Raw genomic sequence first — 26,691 nt, 5'->3', positions numbered from 1 at the left:
CGTGTACTGTACTTTTAAAAGGAACATTTTTCGGTTGCTGAGATTTGCCGCAGGACAATTAATCATTTGCATCAGACGCTGGAAGAAGCAATTTGTTTCCTTTTGCTAGGAAGCATCTGACAGAATTTTGAATGATCATGCTGCAAATCTTCATGAAAAACTCCCTTTAATGTCATATAAGTAGTGCTGTCCTCATGTACCTCCAGCTGTGAGAAACAGGCGTATGTAAATAGATTACGCATCGGACCTTTGTAAAATGCTTACGTCAAGTATTTGGGCAGCCAACGAGCCGTCCAGTGAGCCTGTCACCTTGAACATGGTGTCCTACACCTGCATGCAGCTTGCTATAGATAAGGGGGAGCTGAACAGATTGATTTGGGCTTATAAGAGCTGCTCAACAAACTTGTGCTTATTGTGATAGCCCAGTTGATAAGTAGTAAAACTGCAAATTTCTTTATTTACCTAAAATGTCATTTTTGTGCTGACAAATCAGCAAACTTGCTTTTCCACTGTGTGCAAGGAGTCCCATCGACATCCATCATCATCTGAGTAAGACGTGCTGTGAAGGGGTCATTGACATGAAAAATGTGTGTCATGGGTGTGACAGCTCAAAGACGACGACATTGTGTGAGAATGAACCAAAGAGAGCCTTGGCCATGCACCAGCCGGTCTAACAACATGATTGCATGAGTGAAGCAACTGGTTATGGAAGAATGCCGATTGACTGTAGAAGAGGCTGCCTGAAAAGTTGGCATTTCCGAAGGATTTAAGCAGACCGTCCTGCATGAAGACCTGAAGATGTGGAAAGTTTCCTCCAGGTGGGTTCTGCGAATGATAAGGCTGCGCACGTGACAATGAGCCAGGCGATCTTGACACACGATGACAGCATGAGTGGTGTCTTCATTCCGTCTACTGTCACAATGGATGAAACGTGGATGCCATTTTTTGATCCTCAAACCAAACAGTAGTTGGCATAATGGAAGCAGACCGACTGCCACCGAAGATATTCCAGGTTGCCACCATTGCTCAGCAAATGATAGTGGCCATGTTTTGGGACAGCAAAGACATAATCCTCACTCACGGCGATGACCGCATCCTATGAAGGGGCCTTGATGATTTCTACCTGCATTGCAAAAAAAAGGGCTGAAGAAGACTACACATGGGATCTCCCATCAAAATAATGCTCAAGGTCATGGGGCGGCCCTTCTCCAGGGATACCTCCTGCTCCTGGCTTGCATGCCATTGCACCTTACAATGTTTTCCAATGATGAAGGGCGCTCTCCACGGTCACACAGTTTCCAGTTATGCTGCTCTCGCAGCAGCAATTTTCCAGTGGGCATGGATTTGCGGTGTTAACATTGAGAAAAATGTATACGTCAAGAGGGAGATCATGTTGAGTAACAACAATGCTTTCTGCTTTTTGGGGTAAGTAGGTGTTTTTTAGAAGAAAAAATCAGACCGTAGAACTTGAAAGCACCTCATAGTAAAAGAGACTGAGGCCAGTTTCACACGGCCAAGATTCTCGAACGTGATTTGTGTGTTGCGAGACACACGGATATGTACTCCATTCTTTTAAATGGTGTCATACATGTGATTTTTCCCCCACATCGATTGTCTCATCTTTGTGCATGCCCTCACATCGTATCGCCCATTGTTTTCAATGGCTGCAGCTCCTAGTAAATGTCTTGCTCACACAAACTGTTTGGGTGTGAGGGTTCTCATAGAAATTCAAAACTGTCCCCAAGACCTAGATTTGTCACATGGGAGTGTCAGTGGCAGACCTACAGTCTGTCAATCATACTCTTGGCCAACTTGCCTAGCAGTAACTGGCATTCCCTTCATTCCACCAAGGCCTAGGACAACCATCTGCATAGCACTAGATCCTCTCATCTCCAGCTCACATCCCCCACCCTCATAGAATGGTAGGGTTGGAAGGAACCACCAGGGTCATCAGGCCCAATCTCCTGATCAGTGCAGGATTCACTAAATCATCCCTGCCGATTAAGTGCCACTTCCTTACCAGGTACCCCACCAATCACAGAGGACAATGGGGACACCTGATCAAGCATTACCGACTGACAAGGAAGACGATGCAGAAGCAACGCGCTGTCAATGCAGCCGGGCTGGATGTCATCATAGGAGATGGGAGCAGAAGTGCCAAAGCTGGCTTCACTCCCACTGAAATCAACGGTTCTACGTCCAACTCCGGTGTTGGAGGCAGAATTGCTGTAAACAAACGCTGGCTTCAGCTCCCATTAATTTCAATGAAGCCAGCCATGGCCCCAACGCTCCCGTCCGCTATAACGATGTCCAGCCCATCTGTACTGACTGCAGGTCAGTCGTACTCATAAATACAGCCTTATGAAGGGGGGTGGCTGGAGACTTCTGATTGGTCAGCGCACGCAGTATAGCTTTTACCCCACACACTCAGTAAGCATTGAGAGAGAATATATGCATTATGGACACCAAATATGTAGATTATACACAACATTTTTGGCTGCACTACATTATCCACAGCTGCCTAAGGAAGGATTATAATGTTTTTTCTTACTGATAGGAATGCTTTATATGTAAAACAGTCTACAACCGTATTGATTCAAAATAACTTGGGTTGATTGGAAAATTCTTGCCATGGACATACTGTAAATGCATTTTATTCCAACCCATCCCCGCAGGCTGCTCCCTGTGCTATATATGATGCATTGCATAGACACAGCCCCGTGCCAGGCAGGCAGTATGTATTTCATGAAGGACCTTCATTTAAGCTTAATCCATCTTCTAAGGTTTCTACTAAACACAAAACATAGGTTTTCCTTCTCTTTATATTAGTTGGATCGGATCTGAATAGACTGGAAAGTGAAATTTAATTTTGTACTTGGCACTTTGTAAGCGAACAAATCGTGAATACGTCGAAATGAGAAATATTCCTGAAATCAGAGCACACAGAGAAGGGGTGCTGAAGTCATGGGCAGGTTTACAAAAGATGCCAAAATACTAATATTATTTGATGTTCTTTCATGAAAAATGGTCAACATTTTCTCTTTCCTGCTCGTTGCTTAGCCAAAATAATAAGTTTCAATTCATAACGTTTAATGTGCAAAGACAAACTAGAGTCATGTCGTCAGCGGTGGGCTGTGGACCACAATAAGCCGCACCCTTCTCAATTGTACTTGGTCAAAAAAAAATCTAAGGGATTGAGACCTCCAAAGCCCGTATTCACATGGCCCATTTTTGTCACAGTTGTGTTGGTTGTTGTTTTTTTTAAAAAGCTAGAAAATAGTTCGTTTTATACTTTTGGCAACAAAAAAAAAACACAACAAAAATGATACATGCAAGCACAGCTTTATGCCAGTTGAACAGACGTGTCAGGAATGGCGACATGCCTCCTTTAAGTAAATTCTTATTTAATGGGGAAGACAAGAATTCTGGACTCTTAGGCCTCCTTCCCACGAGCGTGACGGGCTCCGCCGCGTAATATTCCGCAGTGAAGCCCGTCACGGCGCCCCCCAGAGACCCCATACTTACCAGCGGAAGATAGCGTGAAGACGCTTCCCCGCCCACCGCCGTCGCGTCATGTGACACGCCCACCGCGTCACATGACGCGGCCGGCCGTGTCACGTGACGCGCCAGCCGCGTCATATGACGCGCGGCGGTAGGCGGGGAAGCGTTTTTTCATGCTATCTTCCGCTGGTTGCAGCGGGAGATAGCGTGAACGGACGGCTTCCATTGACTGCAATGGAAGCCGTCAGCGCGTACACCCGCAGCAAATAGAACATGCTGCGGGTGAGAACGGGAGATTTCACGGTGCGTAATTCCGCGGTGGAATTACGCATCGTGTGCATTGTGCTATTAGGTTCAATAGAACCTAATAGCATGGGGAAACGCAGCGGATGTTTGCCGCGGATTTACGCGGCGTAAATCCGTTCGTGGGAAGGAGGCCTTAGAACGCCGCTTTGTCCAGTTCCTTTGCCACTCCTCCCAGAAATTTATGAATAGATTATCAGCTGGGTATGACCAGTAGGTGGCGTGCCCACCAACTCTAACACGATCTAAGCAGTGCTGATATCATTAGACGGTGTGGGGACCACCCCTTTAACAAGGATCATGGTAACACCCACTTGTCAATTTCTAGGAGGAATAACAGAGGAATCACAGAATGTAGAGTTCTGATAAAAACATGCTGCAGAATTGTCAATTCACGAGGAATACAAAAATTTACTAAAAACAGACAAGTCAGGAATGCAGAAAGATCCTCTATAAAGGGAACATCTCTAGCATAGTATTTCATTTTCATTTCATTAGTGAGATGTAAGGGCCCATACAGATGGCTGATTTTCCCATTTGAGTGCTGTCCGTGGAGCCCTTTGGACCCATTACAGCCAATCAGACTATACACATGAGCATTTTTGCATGGTCCGATGGCCCACATGATAAAACTTGCTGCATGCCCTACTCAGGTCCGATACATACATCAGAATTGGTTATCCAATGTCCACAGCTTGAGAGTCTTGGGCACAACTCATCCTCGTCCGTCTTAATACAGCGCGAGTGAGAAACTTACTAAGACAGGCATTTCCGACACCGGCTTAGTACAATTTTTCCCGGTGCACCTAATACATGAAGAGGTACACGTCTCTTCAGTTATTAAGTTCATCCCCAGCAACTTCATGTGACTTCTCAGAAATGTTTGCCAGGTCCTGGCATACATTTCTGGTGTAAATGATACATAAATCGGTCGATCAAGGTCCCCTCCTTACAAGCCCCTTCTGCTTTTTGAAAAAGTGGTGGAGCCGGCGCAGAAAAAAAATAGTTACACATTTTTGCTTCAATGCCCACTTGCACAAAACTTTGCTAATTTTTTTTTTCTAACTTCAGAAATAGGTTTATAAATGTGCCGCTATGCCAAAAAAAAAGAGAGGCGGATCTTAAATATCATGAACTTGCATCTACTATTTTCTTTTTCTCTATGTAAATGTTATTTTATATATAAATACAAAATATGGAGGCTCAGCAAAAAATGAGCAAATTTCACCATACGGTTAGAAAGTAACACAAAGCGGATTTTGTACGGTCACTGTTCATTGATTACATAGAAGAGCATTTCATCAACAATGCACTGAAAAGTGTAAGTGGAAATGAGTCATTACATTGGCAACTACCATGGGGCCATGTGCCATCTGCTCCTTTTGGCCAAATCCATTAGCTGCCTGTGGCTTATAGATAAAAGCTGTTCTTTGCTGTCAGTTACAATGTCAGTGAGGCAGAAATGGTGTAGAAAGAAAAGTAAAGCGAAAAAAAGGTCTAAAGTCTGCAACATTGCGGAGTTGACATTGAAGGAGAACTTAGAGTAGCCCAGCTGGTCTCAAACTTTTTAAAGTCCGGATACAACTTCTGTATACTTGTTTGCAAATGAACTTCAAGAAGGAAGTTTTGTAAGAAAAACTTAAAAAAAAAAAAAGGGAAATCATTCCCAGTCTAAAAATTATATAGCAAATGTATCATAATATGGTAGTATAGTAAATCTCATACAGGGTGTGGAAACACAAAACATCTGAATTATCTATCAGTTTCAAAGAACTAATACTACATGATGCCCTTCACCTATATGATTAGTAGCTGACAATGCAATAAGCTGTGGTTCAGGCAGGGGAGAGTAGTCGGACAGTGCTGTGGCCACGTGCTGAAAGGGACACTACTTCGGCAACTATTGCCTTAATGCATTTAACATATAACAAGTCCTTCCACGTGACCAATAAAATGAAAAGCAATATAGAGTAAGGGCCGTGTAATGTACCATAGCGTAGTACATGTATACAAACCTTTTATATAAAAGGTATAAAACATAAACATGCTATCTAGGCATGTAATATAACCCCTATAAACATACAATATTTTAATAATGGATGTTGTATATGAAAAAAACTCCTATGGTAAATAAATACCATTCACAAATGCTAAATATAATAACAAAAGCATAATGGCCGTTCAAAAGGCTAAAAATGTTAATTACATTAAAATTGTACAGAGCAAAAGGCTGGCGGAGCGCCCCTGTATGAACGTTAAATGCTGTATGATATCCAGTACTAAAAGTCATGTATTTATATTGGGGTTGTATTACATACCAAAACTTCATTTTATGCATTTTTATGTCACATTTTGTTATTAGTTTTATATACACTACCGTTCAAAAGTTTGGGGTCACCCAAACAATTTTGTGTTTTCCATGAAAAGTCACACTTATTCACCACCATGCGTTGTGAAATGAATAGAAAATAGAGTCAAGACATTGACAAGGTTAGAAATAATGATTTGTATTTGAAATAACATTGTTTTTACATCAAACTTTGCTTTCGTCAAAGAATCCTCCTTTTGCAGCAATTACAGCATTGCACACCTTTGACATTCTAGCTGTTAATTTGTTGAGGTAAGCTTGTGAAATTGCACCCCACGCTTCTAGAAGCATCTCCCACAAGTTGGATTGGTTGGATGGGCACTTCTGGCGTACCATACGGTCAAGCTGCTTCCACAACAGCTCAATGGGGTTCAGATCTGGTGACTGCGCTGGCCACTCCATTACCGATAGAATACCAGCTGCCTGCTTCTGCTGTAAATAGTTCTTGCACAATTTGGAGGTGTGTTTAGGGTCATTGTCCTGTTGTAGGATGAAATTGGTTCCAATCAAGCGCTGTCCACTGGGTATGGCATGGCGTTGCAAAATGGAGTGATAGCCTTCCTTATTCAGAATCCCTTTTACCCTGTACAAATCTCCCACCTTACCAGCACCAAAGCAACCCCAGACCATCACATTACCTCCACCATGCTTAACAGATGGCGTCAGGCATTCTTCCAGCATCTTTTCATTTGTTCTGCGTCTCACAAACGTTCTTCTTTGTGATCCAAACACCTCAAACTTGGATTCATCCGTCCAAAACACTTTTTTCCAGTCTTCCTCTGTCCAATGTCTGTGTTCTTTTGCCCATCTTAATCTTTTTCTTTTATTGGCCAGTCTCAGATATGGCTTTTTCTTTGCCACTCTGCCCTGAAGCCCAAAATCCCGCAGCCGCCTCTTCACTGTAGATGTTGACACTGGTGTTTTGCGGGTACTATTTAATGAAGATGCCAGTTGGGTACCTGTGAGGCGTCTGTTTCTCAAACTAGAGACTCTAATGTGCTTATCTTCTTGCTTAGTTGTGCAACGCGGCCTCCCACTTCTTTTTCTACTCTGGTTAGAGCCTGTTTGTGCTGTCCTCTGAAGGGAGTAGTACACACCGTTGTAGGAAATCTTCAATTTCTTAGCAATTTCTCGCATGGAATAGCCTTCATTTCTAAGAACAAGAATAGACTGTCGAGTTTCAGATGAAAGTTCTCTTTTTCTGGCCATTTTGAGCGTTTAATTGACCCCACAAATGTGATGCTCCAGAAACTCAATCTGCTCACAGGAAGGTCAGTTTTGTAGCTTCTGTAACGAGCTAGACTGTTTTCAGATGTGTGAACATGATTGCACAAGGGTTTTCTAATCATCAATTAGCCTTCTGAGCCAATGAGCAAACACATTGTACCATTAGAACACTGGAGTGAAAGTTGCTGGAAATGGGCCTCTATTCACCTTTGTAGATTTTGCACAAAAAACCAGGCATTTGCAGCTAGAATAGTCATTTACCACATTAGCAATGTATAGAGTGCATTTGTTTAAAGTTAGGACTAGTTTAAAGTTATCTTCATTGAAAAGTACAGTGCTTTTCCTTCAAAAATAAGGACATTTCAATGTGACCCCAAACTTTTGAACAGTAGTGTATATATAAAACTGTGTGTCTGTTACCAATATATACTCATTTGATTTTTATTCTCATTTCTTTTGTTTCCACCTGCTTCTATCCTCCCCTCCCCCTCTCTTTGTTTCTACCACTAGTCATAAATATTCTTGTCACTGAAGAAGAGGCTTCATGCCTCAAAACGCATTTGTTTTTGCTGGTTGTGCAACACCGCAGGGGGGTGATCCAGGGCACCAGGCTAACGTGAAGAGCTGGGAGGGTGAAGTGTTGACCTGTCATGGTGGCACTTACAATGCTCTAGTCTCGGAGGGATGACACATAACCAAGGCCAGTGTAGATTGCAGCCAAGCTTCGACACTCCTTTGGCTGGGAGTGCCAATAAGGGGATGAAGGGGGTAGTAGTATATATCATGTCGTGACACCATTGTTTCTACACACCGGTAATCTAAGTGGCGGAGCAATACCACAGAGACTTGGGTATAGCACCTCAGTTCATTAGGAACGGTTAAAGCCCGGTAAAACTTTACTTGAAAAAACAGATAGTTACAGGTACAATTCACTTGCAATTACAGGCTAAAGCTCAGAGGTAGGGAGGATACACAGGAAACATATGGCCCTATAGCGCACATTATCTATATGTCATCGGTCCTGGAATTTGGGAACACTCCAGAGGAGGTAAAGGGTAGTGGTCACTCCACATACACTTTGGCAGACAAAATTATTCAGAAATATGGCTTAGCCTAGATGCACCCCGCACATCATCCATGTGGGTGTCACAATTAAGTACCTCTGTGTGGTGATCCTAACGGTAGAAGGCCACACAGGAAAAATGCCTGTAGTGTGAACAGCTACCTAGGGGGGTTGCGTGCTCTCTCTATCTGGAAGGGCCTCACCCCTCTCACATCCACTCTCCAGATGCTATGGGATATCTCTCCCTCTCCTCCATCTTCACCAACATGGAAGCTAAAGGTGCTCTGTGTTAGCACTCTGCTCCTGAAGATGGACCCCTTCCCGCTCTCAGACACTCACACATGTATCACCTCACTTGTACCACATGATACAATAGAATACATAGATTCAGCAGACAGAGCTGACAGGCAATGATTTTATGCAACACACATACAGAAATTGACATGACAGCTTTGCACAGTGCATCCACATGAGACAGCACATGTATGACAATTATGGAGGGGACCAGCATGTTATTCTGGGACATTACAGTCATATTAATAAAGAGAAGTCAGGTTATTAACTCCTGCCACTGGACTCTCTTCTCACTAAAAAGGATGCACCATTACTAGCTTTTCCTTTCACCTCCCACTGGTTTACCCCACCGGCTGCACCTATTTCTAGCACACTGCCCTAAACATAGTTTGGGGCTCCAATATACCCTCACCATAGACTTTTTCCCATTTAAAAGGGACGCTCCACTCATCTTTTCACTCTCTACAATGCAATGAAGTACCCTATGAATTTAACATGAACAAATATTTAAAGCGATGATATGCTTATGGAATGGATGTGCATATTACATATGTCCACCTTTCTATAAAAAGCAAAAGGAAAAAAAACTACGATAGGAAGTGGTGTGCCAATCCATGGAAGAGTGGGAAGTTAACCTTTTCAATCCAATTTTGGATTCAAGGTTTCCTAGGGAGCTTTCTCTTTCTGACATTATACAATGGCGCCATCTGCAGGCTAGAGCCAGTACTGGAGTATGTGACATGCTGGAGAGGCCCCTGACAACAGAGCGGCCAGTAATCTACAGTAAGAATACCCTGCCGGACGTCTTCCGACATCGGAGCTGTACAGCCTTCAATCAGAATGTCTTTAGACATCAGACAGTGGATTGGAAAGGGTTAGTACGGATAAAGGTGTATAACTGATCATAGTATTATACAGGGTGGAGCGCGGTAATTTGCTAATTTGGGAGTGAAATAAAAAAATAATGAACTTGTAAAAACGTTATTTTATATTTTATTTACATTGAACAGTAGTGGAATTTCAAGACGTTCTCTCCACCGGATTCTTCATAGTGAACTGAATTTTCACCCGTATAAAATGTGCGTGGTCCAACAATTGTCAGCACGGGATTATGTTACACGACGAACATCTTGTGAAGACATGCTTGCAACCATACCTCGCGACGCAATTGTGCTCTTTTCTGATGAGGCACATTTTCACCTCAGTGGGTGTGTAAACAAACAAAACATGCGGTACTGCAGCGATACAAACCCCAGAGAAGTTCACCAGAGACCTCTGCATTCAGACCGCGTCACTGTGTGGTGCGCCTTATCACCAGTAGGCATCATTGGTCCTTACTTTTTTCCGGCAACTGTGAATTCCGAACGTTACTTAACTATGCTGCAGGATTTTTTCCAGCCAGCACTCGAGGCAATGCAATTAGAGGATACATGGTTTCAACAAGATGGTGCCACTGCACACACAGCGAGAGTTACCATGAATTTTTTGAGGCAAACGTTTCCTGAACGGCTTATCTCTCTGAGGGGTGATCTTAACTGGCCGGCACGCTCACCAGACTTAGCCCCATGCGATTTTTTCCTTTGGGGTTACCTGAAGTCTAAGGTGTATTGCAACCGTCCCAACACCCTGGAAGACCTAAGGAACAATATTGACGCTGAGATTGCCAGAATACCAGTCGACATGCTTGAAAGAGTGCATGAGAACTTCCGAAAACGTATGCAGCAGTGTGTGGATAGCGAAGGTCAACATTTGCCAGAAACAATATTTAAAACCAAATAATTTGTAAATTCCACTACTGTTCAATGTAAATAAAATATAAAATAAAGTTTTTACAAGTTCATTATTTTTTTAGTTCACTCCCAAATTAGCAAATTACCGCGCTCCACCTTGTACAAGAGTGTGATAAATTGTAACTATTTGGGATGTTACTCTTTAAGGGCTGCACAGGGTTGTCTTGTTAGCTTTAGATGCAGCGACTTGGAATTGCATGCTACAATGTATTTTACTGTCATAATTACTTTTCAGTCCTTTTCCATTGTAGACCCACAATCATCATCCATTATAGGATGGCAAACATATCTTTGTGGTCCTATATTGTATGAATCAGCATCAAGGTTCATCTGCCATTCGGCTGCCCATTTCATATCACTGTGATTTTTCGGAGTTGGTTCAATCATGTTTTGGTGAAATTTGGAGAAGACAAAATGGAGACAAAGACATTTTACTTAGAGAATTGAACAGAAAATGTTTAGCCAAAAATCCAATCCTAGTCTGTAAAGCTCTGGCTTCATATACCGTATGGTCGGGACAGGAAGTACAATGCGTAGCATTAACATACCTTTTCACTCCATGCCCACAGGCCAACTCCCAGAAAGGCTATCCCCAAGAACTGAAAGACAAAAGAAGAGTGGTTGGTTAGACATCTACTACATCTCATACAGTCCGGGGGAAGAGCCGAATGTGTCAGTTGTCTATCTTGTACACAATGATATGTCATGGGTAAAGCTATGGTGCAATAACCTAGCTCCTGTACATCAGCATGAGATTAGATGCTTAGCAGACATCGGAAGTGGTCAAGTTCTGATTCTATTAAAGGTACAATTACTATTACAGGACGTCCTCCGCCCCCCCCCCCCCATCCCCCAGTCCTAGGATGCTTAGAATTTAGCTTTAAATTCTTTATTATTTCTACATTTGCAACAAAAAAGTGTTTATTATCTTAATGCTTCAAAGATAACAAAATGAAGGAACTGTGTAATTCTGCAAGGCTTGGTTAAAGATTTCCCACCATTTAGTTTCTACAGCTTCTATACAGACCTGTGTGTCTCAAAAGGTCCATTTACACGGGACGAGCTGATGGGCAAACGATGTCCAACCCTCGCCCCAGTGATGCTCGCTCTTATGCTGGCATTGATCACAGCATCGTTGGAATGGAGGCGGAGCGGGCCAGAGAACGTTCTTCCCTCCACCCGCCTCCATTCACTGTAAGCAGACAGTTGTTCAGGAGGGAATGGCTGCTGTTTACACGGCCCGTCGTGCAGTCGCTGCATGCATTTACACGGGACAATTATCCCGATCCCTGGGGGAATTTGAACATTTCTGAACTATAATAGTCTCGTATAAAAGGGCCATAAGGCCAAACACAACAAACCCTGTGTAATCTGATCCTGCGGATATATGTCCCCCCAGGTGTCCCTGCTTTATTCAAATTCTAAGCAAGGCATAAATTCATAGGAGTTGTACAAACGAAGACATTTGTGATACAACATATTGTAAGTTGCGTCATTTCTCACTGTTGGGTTTGTTCACATCTGGCAGAAGAGCTGGGGTTTTCTGCAGCAGAAAATTCCACATCAGAATTCGCAACGTTGTCGCATCAAAGTCAGAATCAGGACCGGCACCATTGGTGAGGATTTTAGCGTGAAATCACCTGCGGATCTGCAGTCAATATTGGCCTGCCTATCCTCTCATAATCAGCAGCCCCTCACTGCAGTGCACAGAGCCGCTCACCTGGCCACCACTACCGCGGCCGACGGTCAGGTGGAGCACCCACCTCCGCATTACCTGACTGGCGGCCACAATGCTTAGTAGCTGTTACCAGGGGACGGCTGCTCTGTGCGCTGCAGTGAGGGGCTGCTGACAGCGAGGTGAGGGTGTGATAGACATGATGATTATTTTGTATAAAATGTCTATCGATTTGTATAACGTAAATGTATTTTGCTATTGTAATGACTTTTAGCTCTGAGGAGTTTAAAGGACACACACACAATCTAATCATGGTATTTGCTCTGAGTACATAGAAATTGCACAAGAAGCCTCTAAGAGTTAAGGGCCATAGTGTTGTGTAGATCTGTGTTCAATACTGAGTGTTTACCTAGGCCCCCTTCCACTCCTCACACAAGCTAGTTAAACAATGATTTGTCAACTACACAGACATGACTGGAGCTAGGACAAAAGTCCATGCTACATCAGCACTTGGAAGAGGGTGGGCAGAGAGGTGGGAGATTCTATATGATCCGACAAATGAGAATCTTATATGTTACTGATGTAATCTGTTGCACGCCCATTGAAGGGCGGTTGTCATGTGTTCTAATAAAAGGCTTGAGCCTCTATACATTGTAGAGACTCTCCCAGTTTTAGACCAGCATTTGTGTCTGATCTGGTTCGATGATGTGTGCACACGATACAATTCGGAAGCGGCAAAATACCCCGAAGCCTGCTGGAGAAAATCATAATCCAGAACAGTGGCGTCCCTGGGTGGGCGAGTGGATCTGTGAGGTCACAGCCTGGAACGTACAGAGATCGGCAGATGGCACGCAGAACTCAGGGGCCCGAAAATCTACAGAACACGGTAAGATTGCTTTATGTAAATCTACCGATGTGATCTGGGTTCTGACTGCTAAATCTGCCTGTATCTGATCCAGACTGGACCTTCACTGAAAGACAGGTCTGTCCACTCGAAAAATCACCAGGTTACCTGTCTAGGGGTATTTTGTATGCTGTGGCTGCTATGTCTGAGACGGTTAAAAATTGTGTATACAAGACCAAGAGACAAATTCTGTGAGGGTTAATGTGTCGGAAGGGCGGACTCGGCTGTTTAGGTCTGAGGGAACACGCCAGACACTTGCTCCTAGGTAAACTAGTGTGAGGTTAGGAAAATTTATGATACGTATATCTACCTTTTATGATTGAGCGTGTTATGTTCTCATATGTGAAAAGGTATATACGTGTGAAGTATAGCCGTGCTTTGTGACGGCTGACTCCAGAAACTCTTGGTCATTGAAAATAATCGTCAGTCTCTGTGTATAGCTAAAATGTCCTGTCTAGAACGTGTACAAGAAGTGCTCTTGGGGATTACTAGACGGTGGGTTGTTAAAAAAGGTAGATGAGATATATACCTTGAGCCGTTGTGGGTATTCTCCAGTAATCCCGTCTGTCTGGTATTATAGAAAGAATGTGCAGTGTTTATTATTGGGGGGAGGGCTGCTGATAAGAGTGAACTGAAAGCTTTTTCCAATTAACCCTTCCGTTCCTTTTGTCTTGTAGAATTAATGTGCATTGTAATCTGAGTGGGAAAGAGAGGTTATATTGGAAGGATTTGAAGAAAGCAGATTTTACAAAAGAAACACTACTGTGTCCAGAAACTTCAAATAGAATAGAATAAGCAGGTAGCATAGAGTTGAGCAGATTGAGAAGGTTAGGCATAGACGCAGGTTGTTTAGAGAATGGGGAGCAAAGTGAGCAAGGACAAAGGTCATAGAGCTTGTGATTTGGTTGCTGAAGGGAAGGAAGCAGAGTTTACTGAACATGTAGAAATGTTATACAAAGAGAAGGATCAGGAAAAGTTGCAGAAAGAAATGTCAGGTTATGGACAGATAAGCAGAAATGAATATGGATAGGTAAGATAGGCTGTAGAAAGTTTTCAGAAGATGAGCAGGAAACCTAGCAGAAAGAAAGGTGTTTTTAGATTGCTAGGAGGAGGTATAACGTAGTTAAGAGATTCAAGAGGAGAAAGCATGTAGGGGGGTATGTGTATTGCTTATGAACAATGTAATGTCTTTGTGTTGACTACAGCCCCTCCCTGTAATGGCGGCCGTGCTTGCAATGTTTACAATCCAACATAGTGTGACTCTGCAGTAAATGTAGTGAGGCCTGCCCCCACCCTGAAGTTACTTCCCCCCATGTGCTCACTTTCAGGGTGTGTGATGTTACTTCCGGTCCCTCCCCATCCGGGACAGGACCTGGCCCCGCCCCTTTCTGCCTCTAGCGGCCATTTTGCCTCACCTGGGAGTGCTGCTGCCCCTGGCCCCGCCCGTTCCTCCGGCAGCCATTTTGCCTCACCTGGGAGATCTGTAGCCCCGCCCCTTTCTGCCTCTGGCGGCCATTTTGCTGCACTTGGGAGGCCTATATTCCCCAATGCCACAGTATCCAGTGCTAACATCATGATTGTCTGAAGTAAGGTTTTGTTTGACCAGACTTTGTTACACTCCAAGATGTGGCCACTTTGGATGTGTGATAAGTTCAGGGAAACAAACCTTTGTGAAGATGCAGCTTGGGACATAGTAGATGACTAAGCTGGTTTATAGTGCATGGAAGATTGGAGTTGATGCATGGGGGGCAGAGACCAGGAATACATGACAGGGGACGCTCTCTCATGTTCCCAGGGGCTCTGTTTTCCACTGCCCGCTTGTCCAATGGATACTCAGACAGATGATGTTATGGAAGGCTCCTACAGATGAAATAATTTCACTATAGTCACCCAGCAAACTTTTTCATGCAATTTGGTGATGTAATTTTACTTTTTATGTGAAGAAAGAGGGACTGAATTGCCCAGAGTAGGATGTTAAAGAAAAACTAAAGAATACGGATGAATTAAGTCTTTGGTATATTCTAGTGTCAGTCTACACTGAAGCTATAATTATATTCCGACAGGAGAGTAAAAGCTAAACGTAGCCATTCCCTGAAATACTATTACACTGGGTGACGTAAAATTTGAATTGTGTGGCGCCCCCTTGTGTTAAAAAATGCTAACTGCAACCTGAAAAAAAAATAAAAAATTTTCTAAGGAGATTTTCGCTCAGACTTCGCTGCATACAATGTCACCTTGACCTACAAAGTGTTTGTTTTTGTGCCTCTTGGTTTACTAGTTTTGAACGCAATTACTCTTTTTTTTCCATTGAGTATTCCGGTTCAAAAGGGGGGAGGCATAGATGATCTGGGTCATAGATGATCTAGGTGTTGTAGATCAGCTATTGAGCTTTTAAAAAAAAAAAAAAAAATTATTTTGTGCTACAAGATTCCGAGCCATGTGAAATAGAACATCAGCACGATTATTTAGTACTAATTCGGTAAGAAACTGCAGATATGCAAACAGTAACCAGAACCTCTGTTGATAATGCATATGTTGAGCTTTTTGCAGATGGTACCAGAGTGAGGATTGATGACTCCACATCGGATATGCAGTGGTCACACAACAAGATGTCCTAGAAGCAGAAGCTCTGCCTCCGCATGTCACAGTACAAGAAGCGGAATTGAAGGCCCTCACTGAGGCGAGTAGAGTGGCGAGAGGTAAGACGGCAACCCTTTACACTGACTCCTGGTATGCATTTGGCATAGCTCATGATTACGGCCCAATATGGAAGGCCAGACAGTTTTTTTACCTTAGCAGGACAACCAATTGAGAATGGTGCAGCTGTACAGAGTCACATGGAGGCCCTGCTTCTACCTGACAAAGTTGAGAGTTCGCACCGATTCCTACACTGGAGAGGCGAGAGACGACACCCTCGCTGACAGCATAGCAAAGGCAGCGGCCCTCAAGCCGTGGAAGAAAGAAGAAAAGATACTGACAGCATGAGTCAGTGGTAAAAACTTTGGACATTGAGAAAAAATTTGGACTTTGATATGCTAAAGACTTTTACAGTTACAAGCCAGCACGGAAGGAAAGAATAAATGGACTAATATGGGAGCAGCAGAAACAGGACAGCGTGTGGTGAACAGTCAACAGCACTTGCCTACCACAGTTCCTGTATCCCATGATGGCCCAGCTGATAGACGGAAAGACCCACCTAGTAAAGCAGCAATGACGAAGCTTGAAAGAGGTTGGGCGACTTCTAGGTTCTCTGTAGCTGCTGCATCATTTGTCCGGTTTAGCATGATCTATGCCATGGGTGAGACAGGGCAGAAGTAAATTTGCCACATCACACTTGCCGGGACCACTCTACCCATTTCAGGGATTGCAGATTGACTACGTTCAGCTCCCACTTGTTGGGAAGTATGAATACGTGCTTGTTGTTGTTGATGTCTTTGCAGGTTGGAGGCTGACCCTGTTACCAAGGCAAACAAGTAGGTAACCGCAAAGAAGCTCATGAACGAGGTAAACTGTGAATATGGGGTACCAGAAGTGATTCAGAGTCAGACAGAGGTATAAACCTCGCAGGTGAATGTAACATGTCATGTCTGCTCTAGGTGTATCCCAGGCCTTTTACATACTGTACCACCTTTAGTGTAGTGGAAAGGTGGAGAGACGTAGTGGCACGCTAAAAAGTAAGATACTTAAAAATGACGCCACTTTGGAAAGACTGTCATCCAATAGCCTTATACAGTGTTAGATATGAACCCAGGGGGGATCATACATTATCTCCCTACGAGATTGTTTGGGCTAGCCCCAAGGCTAGGTCGTTACTATCCTCAGTAGTTACAATTACAATCTGATGTGTTGACTGAGTATGTGATTTCCGTTGTTAAAGAACTAACCAAAGCCTATGCACAGGTGTTCTCTTCCAGACTCAGAGGCAGACACTGGGACACATCTTGCAGCCTAGGGATTGGGTGTGCGTCAAGAAGTTCCTCAGGAAGCACCCTCCTGAGCTCCGATTTGATGGCCCCTACCAGGTGCTTCTGACTACTGCCACAGCTGTGAAACTAGCCGAAAGACTTACATGGATCCACGCTTCATACTGTAAGAAAGCTTCAGATCCGGGAGACAGTCTTAGTTGTGCCAAAGACATTACTCTGGTTAGGGCTAGTGAGAGAGGAGGGTGGCAACTGGAATCCTTAGTCGGAAGAATATGAGGGTATGGTTACCTTCTGGTATAACTCGTTCAATGCTCAAGTAGCCGCATATTCCTTCGACTATTGTACTGTGGTCCCGTGTCTAGGCGCAAGATCCCACCGCAGGCCAGATTTAGCTCAGTCCAGCTGGTTATATGACTTACATACCCGGGGAATACAATATGTTCGCGCCACTGATAACGTCTGGGGAGAAGACTGCCATTATTGGGGATTAGTGGGATGTAACACAGGAATAGACTGGTCCTATAAACCGCGAAGTGCCTTAAATAAGAAAGATAGGAGCGGGAAATCCCTAATTAGTCGTATAACCCTCCTTGAGAATAATAAGGACAGCAGGTATTGGAAGGCTGAACTTAGTATGTTGCTTGGTTTTAATGCGGTTTTTACATTAACCATGGGAGATCCAAGCCCGGGGGACGGAGGGACTTATAGTCTGGGGACATACCGGTACGGGAGGACAGATCCCTTAGGGAAGTTTAAAATAAGGGGTATGGTAGATGCACCCGAATGGAAGCCTTCACTTAGTCCCGTGCCCATAATTAACCCCCTCCGCCGTAAGATAAAGACCTTGACGAACATGATGATCATAGCCGACCCTACCTTTTGAGGACACCTTGACAGTAGCGACTGGCTACTCTGACCAGAATCTCTGGTTGGAGTTGATAAGGTACAATGCTAACAGGAGCAACAAGTCTAACTGTTGCGTGTGCGGTAGTGCCCGACTACACTCGGGGATGGTCCCCCTAAATCTCCCTGTAGATGCTGAAGAGTGGTTTATTAGTCTCTTCACGAACATTTCCGCTAATTACACTGTCCGTAAGAAATGGAAGAAGGAATACTCTATAACTACTTAAGTGTTTTGCACCGGAGAGAGTATTACTGACTACCCTGGAAACTACACCTGCCGGGCAAATAGGCAGGGTGGAGGGAGATTTTTGGGGAACTCACCAACGGGTATTGCTCCTCCTACGGTACGATAGGAGGGGAATGGACACAGAATCAGGTTCAGTCCTTAGGAGACGTTTACTGGCTTTGTAGTGACATGAGGTAGAGGACCCGCCTGGAGGGTAATTGGACAGGGGAGTGTGCCTTAGTAAAGCCCTTATGCTCCTCCACACCCTTTCGGACAACATTGAGGATAATGAGGTTACCCCCAATAGTTACTTTATCTCGATCCAACTCAGTCTGTGTTTTGTGGTTATCCTGTCATGTTGGTCTATCCTTGTTTTCCGCATAGGTACGGCGGTTCCTTCCAGTCTTGTCACTAGGTAGTGTAGGGTCAGGGTGAGGCGACCTGGACGTGTTCACCATTAGGACTATCTCCAGGAGGGACATTGGTGTGGGTGAAGATTAGGGAGTCCCACGCCGTGCGTACCTGTGCACGCTACTAGTATTGTAACATTATGCTAGAGCGAGAAGAGAGACCCCTGGTGGTAGTTTTGATCTACACGTATACATTGACATCATAGGATAGCCAAGGGGGGTACCTGACAAGTTTTAAAAATTAGAGACCAAGTTAAAACTAGAATCGAGTCCATTTTCCTGGTCATTATGGTAAATGAACGTTGATTGGATTAATTATGTTTTATTATAATTAACAGTGGTTTATAAATTATACTAGAGACGCCTTATAGGGACTAGTCGACCAATAGGACCTACCTCGACTATGACTTTTCAAAATAGAATGACCTTAGATATGACTTTAGCTAAAAAGGGGAGTGTCTGTAAGATGATAGGGGAGACTTGTCGTACCTACATCCTAGACGACACGTGACCCGCGGGTAAAGACGCACTTGTCATTCAGAAGCTGACCGCACTAACTAAAAAGAGCTAACTTTTGGGACCAGCACTCGCCATGGATGAGCGGGTGGTAAAGGATCCTGGCACAGACGGGCGTCGCTGTTGTATGTGAACTGATGATTACATTTTCTGTTCTAGTCTGCTGTGTTATCCTCTGTGTCAGAGAGACCTGTGAAACTGATGCTGGAAAAGCCGCTCCCACCATGAGTTTGCTGAATGCATCCCCAGAAGGAGTGGACAAGTCCTACACCCCCTTGAAGACCCTAAAACGAACCTTCAACGCGCTCCAGTTATAGGCTCATGCGCAGAGAACTGTGAAAATCAGATAGAGAGTTAGAGGATAGACATTTTAAGGGGGGATTGTGATAGACATGATGATTATTTTGTATAAAATGTCTATCGATTTGTATAACGTAAATGTATTTTGCTATTGTAATGACTTTTAGCTCTGAGGAGTTTAAAGGACACACACACAATCTAATCATGGTATTTGCTCTGAGTACATAGAAATTGCACAAGAAGCCTCTAAGAGTTAAGGGCCATAGTGTTGTGTAGATCTGTGTTCAATACTGAGTGTTTACCTAGGCCCCCTTCCACTCCTCACACAAGCTAGTTAAACAATGATTTGTCAACTACACAGACATGACTGGAGCTAGGACAAAAGTCCATGCTACATCAGCACTTGGAAGAGGGTGGGCAGAGAGGTGGGAGATTCTATATGATCCGACAAATGAGAATCTTATATGTTACTGATGTAATCTGTTGCACGCCCATTGAAGGGCGGTTGTCATGTGTTCTAATAAAAGGCTTGAGCCTCTATACATTGTAGAGACTCTCCCAGTTTTAGACCAGCATTTGTGTCTGATCTGGTTCGATGATGTGTGCACACGATACAATTCGGAAGCGGCAAAATGCCCCGAAGCCTGCTGGAGAAAATCATAATCCAGAACAAGGGGAATGAGAGGCAGATATCAGCTGTGGCTCCCAGTAGATTTTGAGTCAAAATCTGAACTGCACTATAGAAGTCTTAACGGTTTAGGCTACATTCACAATCATAATTGTTTCCACCATTAATGTCCTGAGTGAATGGACCCTCTATATCTCCCCCTTACAGGTCATGTTACATTCTGGTGACTGCTGGAGGTTGCGTATTACTTTTATTCTGCTTATTTACACAGACAAATATATCTATCTCATATCTATCCATCTCATATCTATCCATCTCCTATCGCATATATATCTCATTTATCCATCTCCTATCGCATATATATCTCCTATTTATCCATCTCCTATCGCATATATATCTCTCATTTATCCATCTCCTATCGCATATATATCTCCTATTTATCTATCTCCTATCGCATATCTATCTCATTTATCCATCTCCTATCGCATATCTATCTCATTTATCCATCTCCTATCGCATATATATCTCATATTTATCCATCTTATATCGCATATATATCTCATTTATTCATCGCATATAGCATATCTATCTATCTCACACATGGAAAAATATGATTAAATAGTACATTCACAAAGAAGCACACGACGCAGCCTGAGTAGTAAGATATGAAGATGTTTCCACACTCCTTGCCTCAGTCTAGTTATATAGGGTTACAGGAGAATAGACCTGTACATACAGCAGTGTATGGATTTACTTCGATGCCTAGAATATGTCAAACAATCACCTCTGCGAATGTTTTTAGCATCTACAAGGACACTCCCTGCAGCACAGGGATTAATTACTCCAATCCATTTCTTTCAGAATAATGACACATCTTTTGGCTTTACTTCACTTTTACAAACGCTAGCAGATTGGATTGTTGCGCCAAATGTCATCATTGCATAATTTAAGAATTCGCAGTGTTGTAGCTTCAACATTTTTTTGCAAGTAACTCGAAACACCAGATTTGTGCTGAAACGTATTTCCAGATGTCCAGTCCAACTACAAGCCAATTAAACAAGTGTAATGTTGCTGCGACGAACGGGAGGAAAAGACATTTTATTAGCAAAAGAAACGGTAAATGTGTTTGTGGGTAATCCGGTATGAGGAATCCGGCATCTACAGCACATTGATGAGCTAGCAGATTGGAGGCCAGCTACCCCCCAGCATCAGATGCCTAACCAGACATGTACTTCTAGAATTGTACTCCATTATTTACTTTTTCTCATCTTTTTCTCTTTATATCCTTTTACTTTTATACAGCCATTAATATAGTTTCTTACAAAAGATTTAAACATTTTACTTAGAAGTTGAATAAAAAATAATTATTTACCAAATCTATCCTTCGGCATGGAATATGTTTTTATTATCAAAGCAAAGGAAAATTATGCCAACACCCACAGATTTTCGGTATTCGTGTATCTTGACGCCACCGGAAGGTAGGGGCGTGACGGAGCTTACCTAGAGGGATGGCCCTGTCACACCCCTACCTCCGCATTGGCTGTTAGTGACTGTGTTGTGCCGTGCCCCCGCAGCAGTGTTACTCACCAGGCGGCCGGCTCGTTGGTCTCTGGTACAGCACAGCTCTATTGGGTGCAGCTTGTGGTGCGGCAGCGGCCTTCTCCGAGGCCTCCCACTGCAGGGCCTGAGGAGCGGGGAGGCCCAGCAGCGTTGGGAAGCAGCGCCGCGGACATAGGAACGGCGGAGGCTGCAGCGGAGCAGAGGGGAGACTGCAGCCGGCTCCAGCTCAGAGTCCAGAGCGGCAGAGGCTCGAGTGTGGAGCGCAGCAGGTGACAGAGCGGCACACTGCGCAGGACTGGGGAGCGGAGGCGCTGAACCACTGCAAGAGACCGGCGCAGCACAGACAAGTAGAGGCAGAGGGGAGCTGAGGAACGGCTTAAAGCGCACCGCCGGGGGCTGCAGAGCAGGCGGTGGTGAGGTGAGCAGTGCAATCGATCCCACGGAGCTGAGACAGGGGGACATGAGCCTTTTAGTGCAGCGCTGTGGGCCGCAGCGCAGCCGGGGAAGTTGAGCATCGCGAGCAGGGGAACAGTACGTAGCCTATTTTGCTGAGTGCTGATGGCTTCTGCCACAAATCGAGGATAGTAGGACCTTCAGCTCTTGAGCCAATCGGGAGCTAGGGGTGTGAGAGGGGCGTTCCTCCCGTCAAACCCATAGCTTCCAGTGGCGTCAAGAAACCCTAATACACAGATTTTCATTAGCCAACTGTATGGCAATAGAGTGCCCTTCTGGCAAACATTTGGCTAGCATATGTCAGTATACTGTATATTCTTTTTAACTGTATTGAAAGGAAACCCCACCAAACAGTAATGCCACGTGAGCCAATGGTATTCCTCACACCTGAGCGCTACATGTATATTCTTGTGTCCCAAAGCAGGGTTAGTACGAGCTGCTCGGAGGATCATAGGTCACAAATAATTCCACTTATTTGTTAACCAGCCAAAGAATTTATAGCCCTTCACAAATACATTGAAATGTCACCTGGGTTAGTGTATATATATATATATATATATATATATATATATATATATATATATATATATAAATAACTTGTCACGCCTCTTTATTACCGATTAGTAAACTTAGCATGCTTTTTTTATTTCTAGTTGTTCATTTTAGTGTACATATACTAATTTTAAAAATAAAAGGACAGCAATAAGTTCCCCATTTTGTATCAGATGTTTTGATGCAAAATTTGTATAGTCCTGTAATACAGGGCAGATATGGCGACGGTTTAGGTTGGCGGCGAGTCATTTTCTTCCTTTTATATATATATATTTTTATTTAATTCTGTATTTTTTTCTTATGTCTGTAATTGTTTTTTTTTAACATCTATGTCTTTCCATAGAAAAGTTGGTCGGTTTCCCTGGCCACGAGCAGTAAACAACCAGAGGGCAGAGGAAGCAATATCTGGAGAACAGGGCAATTTGGAAATAAACATCTTATGGATGGAGTGCACCATTTTGTGATGTTAAACACATTGAAATAGAATTCCTGCAGTAGGAATACCCCATTAACCCCTTAGTGATACCTATTATGTCATTTTACTGAGCTCACTAATAAGCTTTAGGCCAGTTTCACACGAACAATGCGATGTCGACATGAGAAAATTGCAGCGACATCGCATCGGTGGTCTGTGCGATATCACTGCATTTTCTCACTGCGATATCGTGATTTTGTTGAATGGCTGGGATTGGCTGAGCCTAGGCGCTCGAGAGTCAATCAGAGGCAGTGCTTCCTGGAGGTGGAGATTTTCAAATCCCTGATCAGATGCCTGAAGTCAAGTGCCAGGGACCTGAGAGAAGAGGTGACAGTGCTTCTTAGGTGATGTATTTGGTTTTTTCCTGCAGTTAGGGCTTATTTTAGGGCTTTTACAGTAGGATTTCCTACTGTAAAAGTTGCATCGCACGCCATCAAATCCGCGTTATCGTGCAATGCGATGCAACGCATAGGAAGGGTCCATAGGGAGAAACAGGCTACAAAACATCGCAAATTGTGGTAATATTTAGCAACTCACTTTTTTTTTCTCGCAATGTCTCAGGCTACAAAACATCGGTAATGTGAAGGAACCCATAGGAAAGCATGGGCTTCACATACATGTGATTTGTAGCACTGTCACATCGCACGCGACCCATACAAATAAATGCCACGACAGAAGGGCAGGCGGCCATATGTAGTGCTGTGCTTGGTGTGTCTGAAAACCTGGAGCTTTGGGACATTGTATGACTTGCCTTTATTACACTCCCGTTTCCAAGCTGTCAAGGGAAGTGAAAAAGTGTGCAGGATACATCCATTTGGCGCACTCCTGGTACTCTACTTTTTTGGCCCAAGATTGTGCTGTAATTCTGGCCCAATTTGCTTAGTAAATCTCCCCTACTGTATCACTGTCTGTGACACATATATTGATGTATTGTATGGTGATCGTGCTGGACATTTGAGGCCAATAAACATCTATCCAAATGATTAGTTAGGGCACTGGAAACGCATTAGCTTCATGAATCAGTTAGAATACTGTATGTGGAGAAAATCCTTGCCAAATTCAGCAGTGAATGGATTCTGCTGTGAAAACCCATGCCATTTCTGCAACAAATACTGCAGATTTGAGAGTCTACAACATCCTGACTCTCTTCCGCTGTAGATTGTTCCCACCATGAGTGAAAGGTGTTTGTTAAACCCCAGTCACTAACATTATATTCTACCTCGTGAAGTGTAGCCAAGCAGCAAGCATCAATGGTCTGATCAGCTGATGAGCGTTGCTGGTTAGGGCGCAGCCAGGCAGCTTTACAAGGCATTCTGCTCAGGGTAGCTCTGCACTCACATAAACTCCTTGACTACCCCACAGTGAATATACAGAAAGTTGGTAGAGTTAAAGAGATATATTTCCATCTCGGGAATCCTGATTTAATGTGTTCGAAATCGCAAATCAACGCACTCAGGCATAAGACATTTATTTCCAAAATGCTCTGTTCTCCAGATATTGATTCCTCTGACCTCTGGTTGTTGCCAGAAAAACGGACCACCTCTTCTATGGAAAGAAATAGAGCCTCGCGGTAAGAACTAGTGTGCCTGCGCTCCTGAGATGCCAGCCACCAGATTTAAGAAAGGAGCAAGAAGTGTGCAGATGCCGGCTTCCTCTGCCATTTCTTGCCATAGAGGAGGTGGTCGGTTGGCCTGGTAACAATCAGTAAAGAACCAGAGCGCAGGGGAATCAATAACTGTCATATCTGGAGAACGGAGCATTTTGGAAATAAATATCTTTACGGGTGAGTATTGTTTTGTGATTTCAAACTCCTTGAAATGGGATTCCTGAGATGGGAATATCCTTTAACACACTGAATCACTCCCAGACCTAATGCTAACAATGGGACCACATATAGAATTATCTGGAGACTAGAGATAATCCTCTCCCTCTTACACAGGGCACCGAGGACAAACATTCATGAAGATTACAAAACAGTGTTATTAAAGGGGTTTCAGGGTTACGCAGGGTTTCCGGAGTCAGTGTTGCATGCCTCGTGTAGGTAATGCCTGTGATTGGCTGCAGTCAGTCTGTGACATTCCAGTTACAGGGAGCCATTTTTTACTACACTGTGATTATGTCAGGTGGGTCCCGACACAACTGCCAAAAACAGCAGACTCATGGAAGCCCCGAATTGAATGGATTCTAGTCCCTGCTTATTGCGCACGCACATATGACCTTGTGAAGCCGGTCTTAGCAATAGTGGAGAAAAAGTGGTTTTTCTCAACATAACTCATCATATTAGCAAAGTTTTTCCTAAATATGCACAAGACAATAGCAAAAGATTCTTTTGAGCGTGCACCTTACCCCATATGCTTCCATATTATCTACGCTTTTTCAAACTGATTTATTCGCCTGGCATCTTGTACGGATAGAAACACATAGCTATTTTCCAGGCTTTACAGAGTCTATATACGTGAATGCCGCAATTATAATGCTATGGGTTTTGAATTACCGGATCTAAACGGCTCAAACAATAAATGCTGTTGTGCCGTCTTTACATAATAGAAATTGCACAGAGTACAAGCGCTAGAGAAGTCTGAAATGGAAATACTGACAGAATTTGTTCAAGGATGCCTGTATGGTACTTGTCATGAGACGTTGTGGAGGACGACGCCTTGTGCAGGCAATGCTACAGTATAACAGCAGTAATTGCTTTTCTGTAATACGGAGTATTGGTGAAGTTATGTCCAAGTGATGGTCAAGCCCGATCATCATGTGGCCAAACCAAAAACTTATGATCTCATGATGAAAATGGACAAGCTTTCCAGGGCATTTCATGCACACTGGGAGTAGAGGTCTTCCTCTCATGACAAGCCATTGTGTAGCGTTTGAAAAGTAGCAGTTTGTTGTTAGATGAGGAGTACTGTTGTATCTTGTCTACACCGGAAGCAGGGGTGTAGACATGGGTTGGCCAGGGACAGCAGTAAGGAAGGGCCAGGCTGACAGCTGTACACGCCCCTCTGGCATGTATGCTTCCTAGCGGCTGTTTCACAGTTGGCCTCTGCGGCATACCATGTCAGCTGCTGGCAACCCTGTGACTCTCCTCCTGCCGGCGGTCTCAGACTTTTACAGCTGCCGGCTCCTGCCAACCCCGTTAATGTCCTGCTGCCAGCGAGGTGGCATCTCCGCTCACCACCTCCCTGTCACATTTGTGGAGGTCTTCCATGGCGTCCTCCATCCACGCTGATGCCGATCCCCACCATCCACCATCTCACATAGTCCCATGCCGTCTCTGCTGAGCTGCCTCCGAACAGCACTGTGATGGCTCATCAGCACTGTTGCTCTCCCCATTCTCCCTGCAGCCGCTGCAGAGGGGGACTGCTCTCACTCTAGCAGCAGTAGCAGCTGCAGCTTCAGGACTGTCCCAGCTTCCAGCGATATATGTCTGTGTGGGGTCCGGGAGGATGAGGCAGGAGGTCCACCTCTGGAGGGCACATCTGTGGCAGCCAGTCAGCCACTGGGGCGTGTTCTTCAACTTAGCACTGCCAAAGCATGTCTCCACCCATTATTCTGGTGGAGACAAAATACAACAGTATCGGTTCCAGCTCTGCTTTGACCATACCCTCGTCCAATGG

The 26,691-nt window shown here is 44.0% G+C and overlaps 1 protein-coding gene and 1 long non-coding RNA gene across 2 annotated transcripts in view; one reads left to right on the top strand and one right to left on the bottom strand.

Moving 5' to 3' along the window:
• TSPAN5 (tetraspanin 5) overlaps positions 1–26,691 on the bottom strand; it is a 144,168-nt gene that overhangs the window by 43,472 nt on the left and 74,005 nt on the right. The window contains exon 2 of the mRNA XM_066574014.1: positions 11,095–11,145. Within this exon, the coding sequence (XP_066430111.1) occupies positions 11,095–11,145 (51 nt within the window). The remainder of the gene's footprint in view (positions 1–11,094; positions 11,146–26,691) is intronic.
• Positions 684–21,410, top strand: LOC136572965 (uncharacterized). The gene is made up of 2 exons (XR_010785832.1): positions 684–1,425; positions 17,026–21,410. It is a non-coding gene; the product is annotated as an uncharacterized lncRNA (long non-coding RNA).

Source organism: Eleutherodactylus coqui, chromosome 7 (assembly GCF_035609145.1).
Source record: "Eleutherodactylus coqui strain aEleCoq1 chromosome 7, aEleCoq1.hap1, whole genome shotgun sequence".
Classification (NCBI taxonomy): domain Eukaryota; kingdom Metazoa; phylum Chordata; class Amphibia; order Anura; family Eleutherodactylidae; genus Eleutherodactylus; species Eleutherodactylus coqui.
The sequence above is the reverse complement of the archived record's forward strand: the minus strand, read 5'-3'. Positions and strand labels throughout refer to the sequence as shown.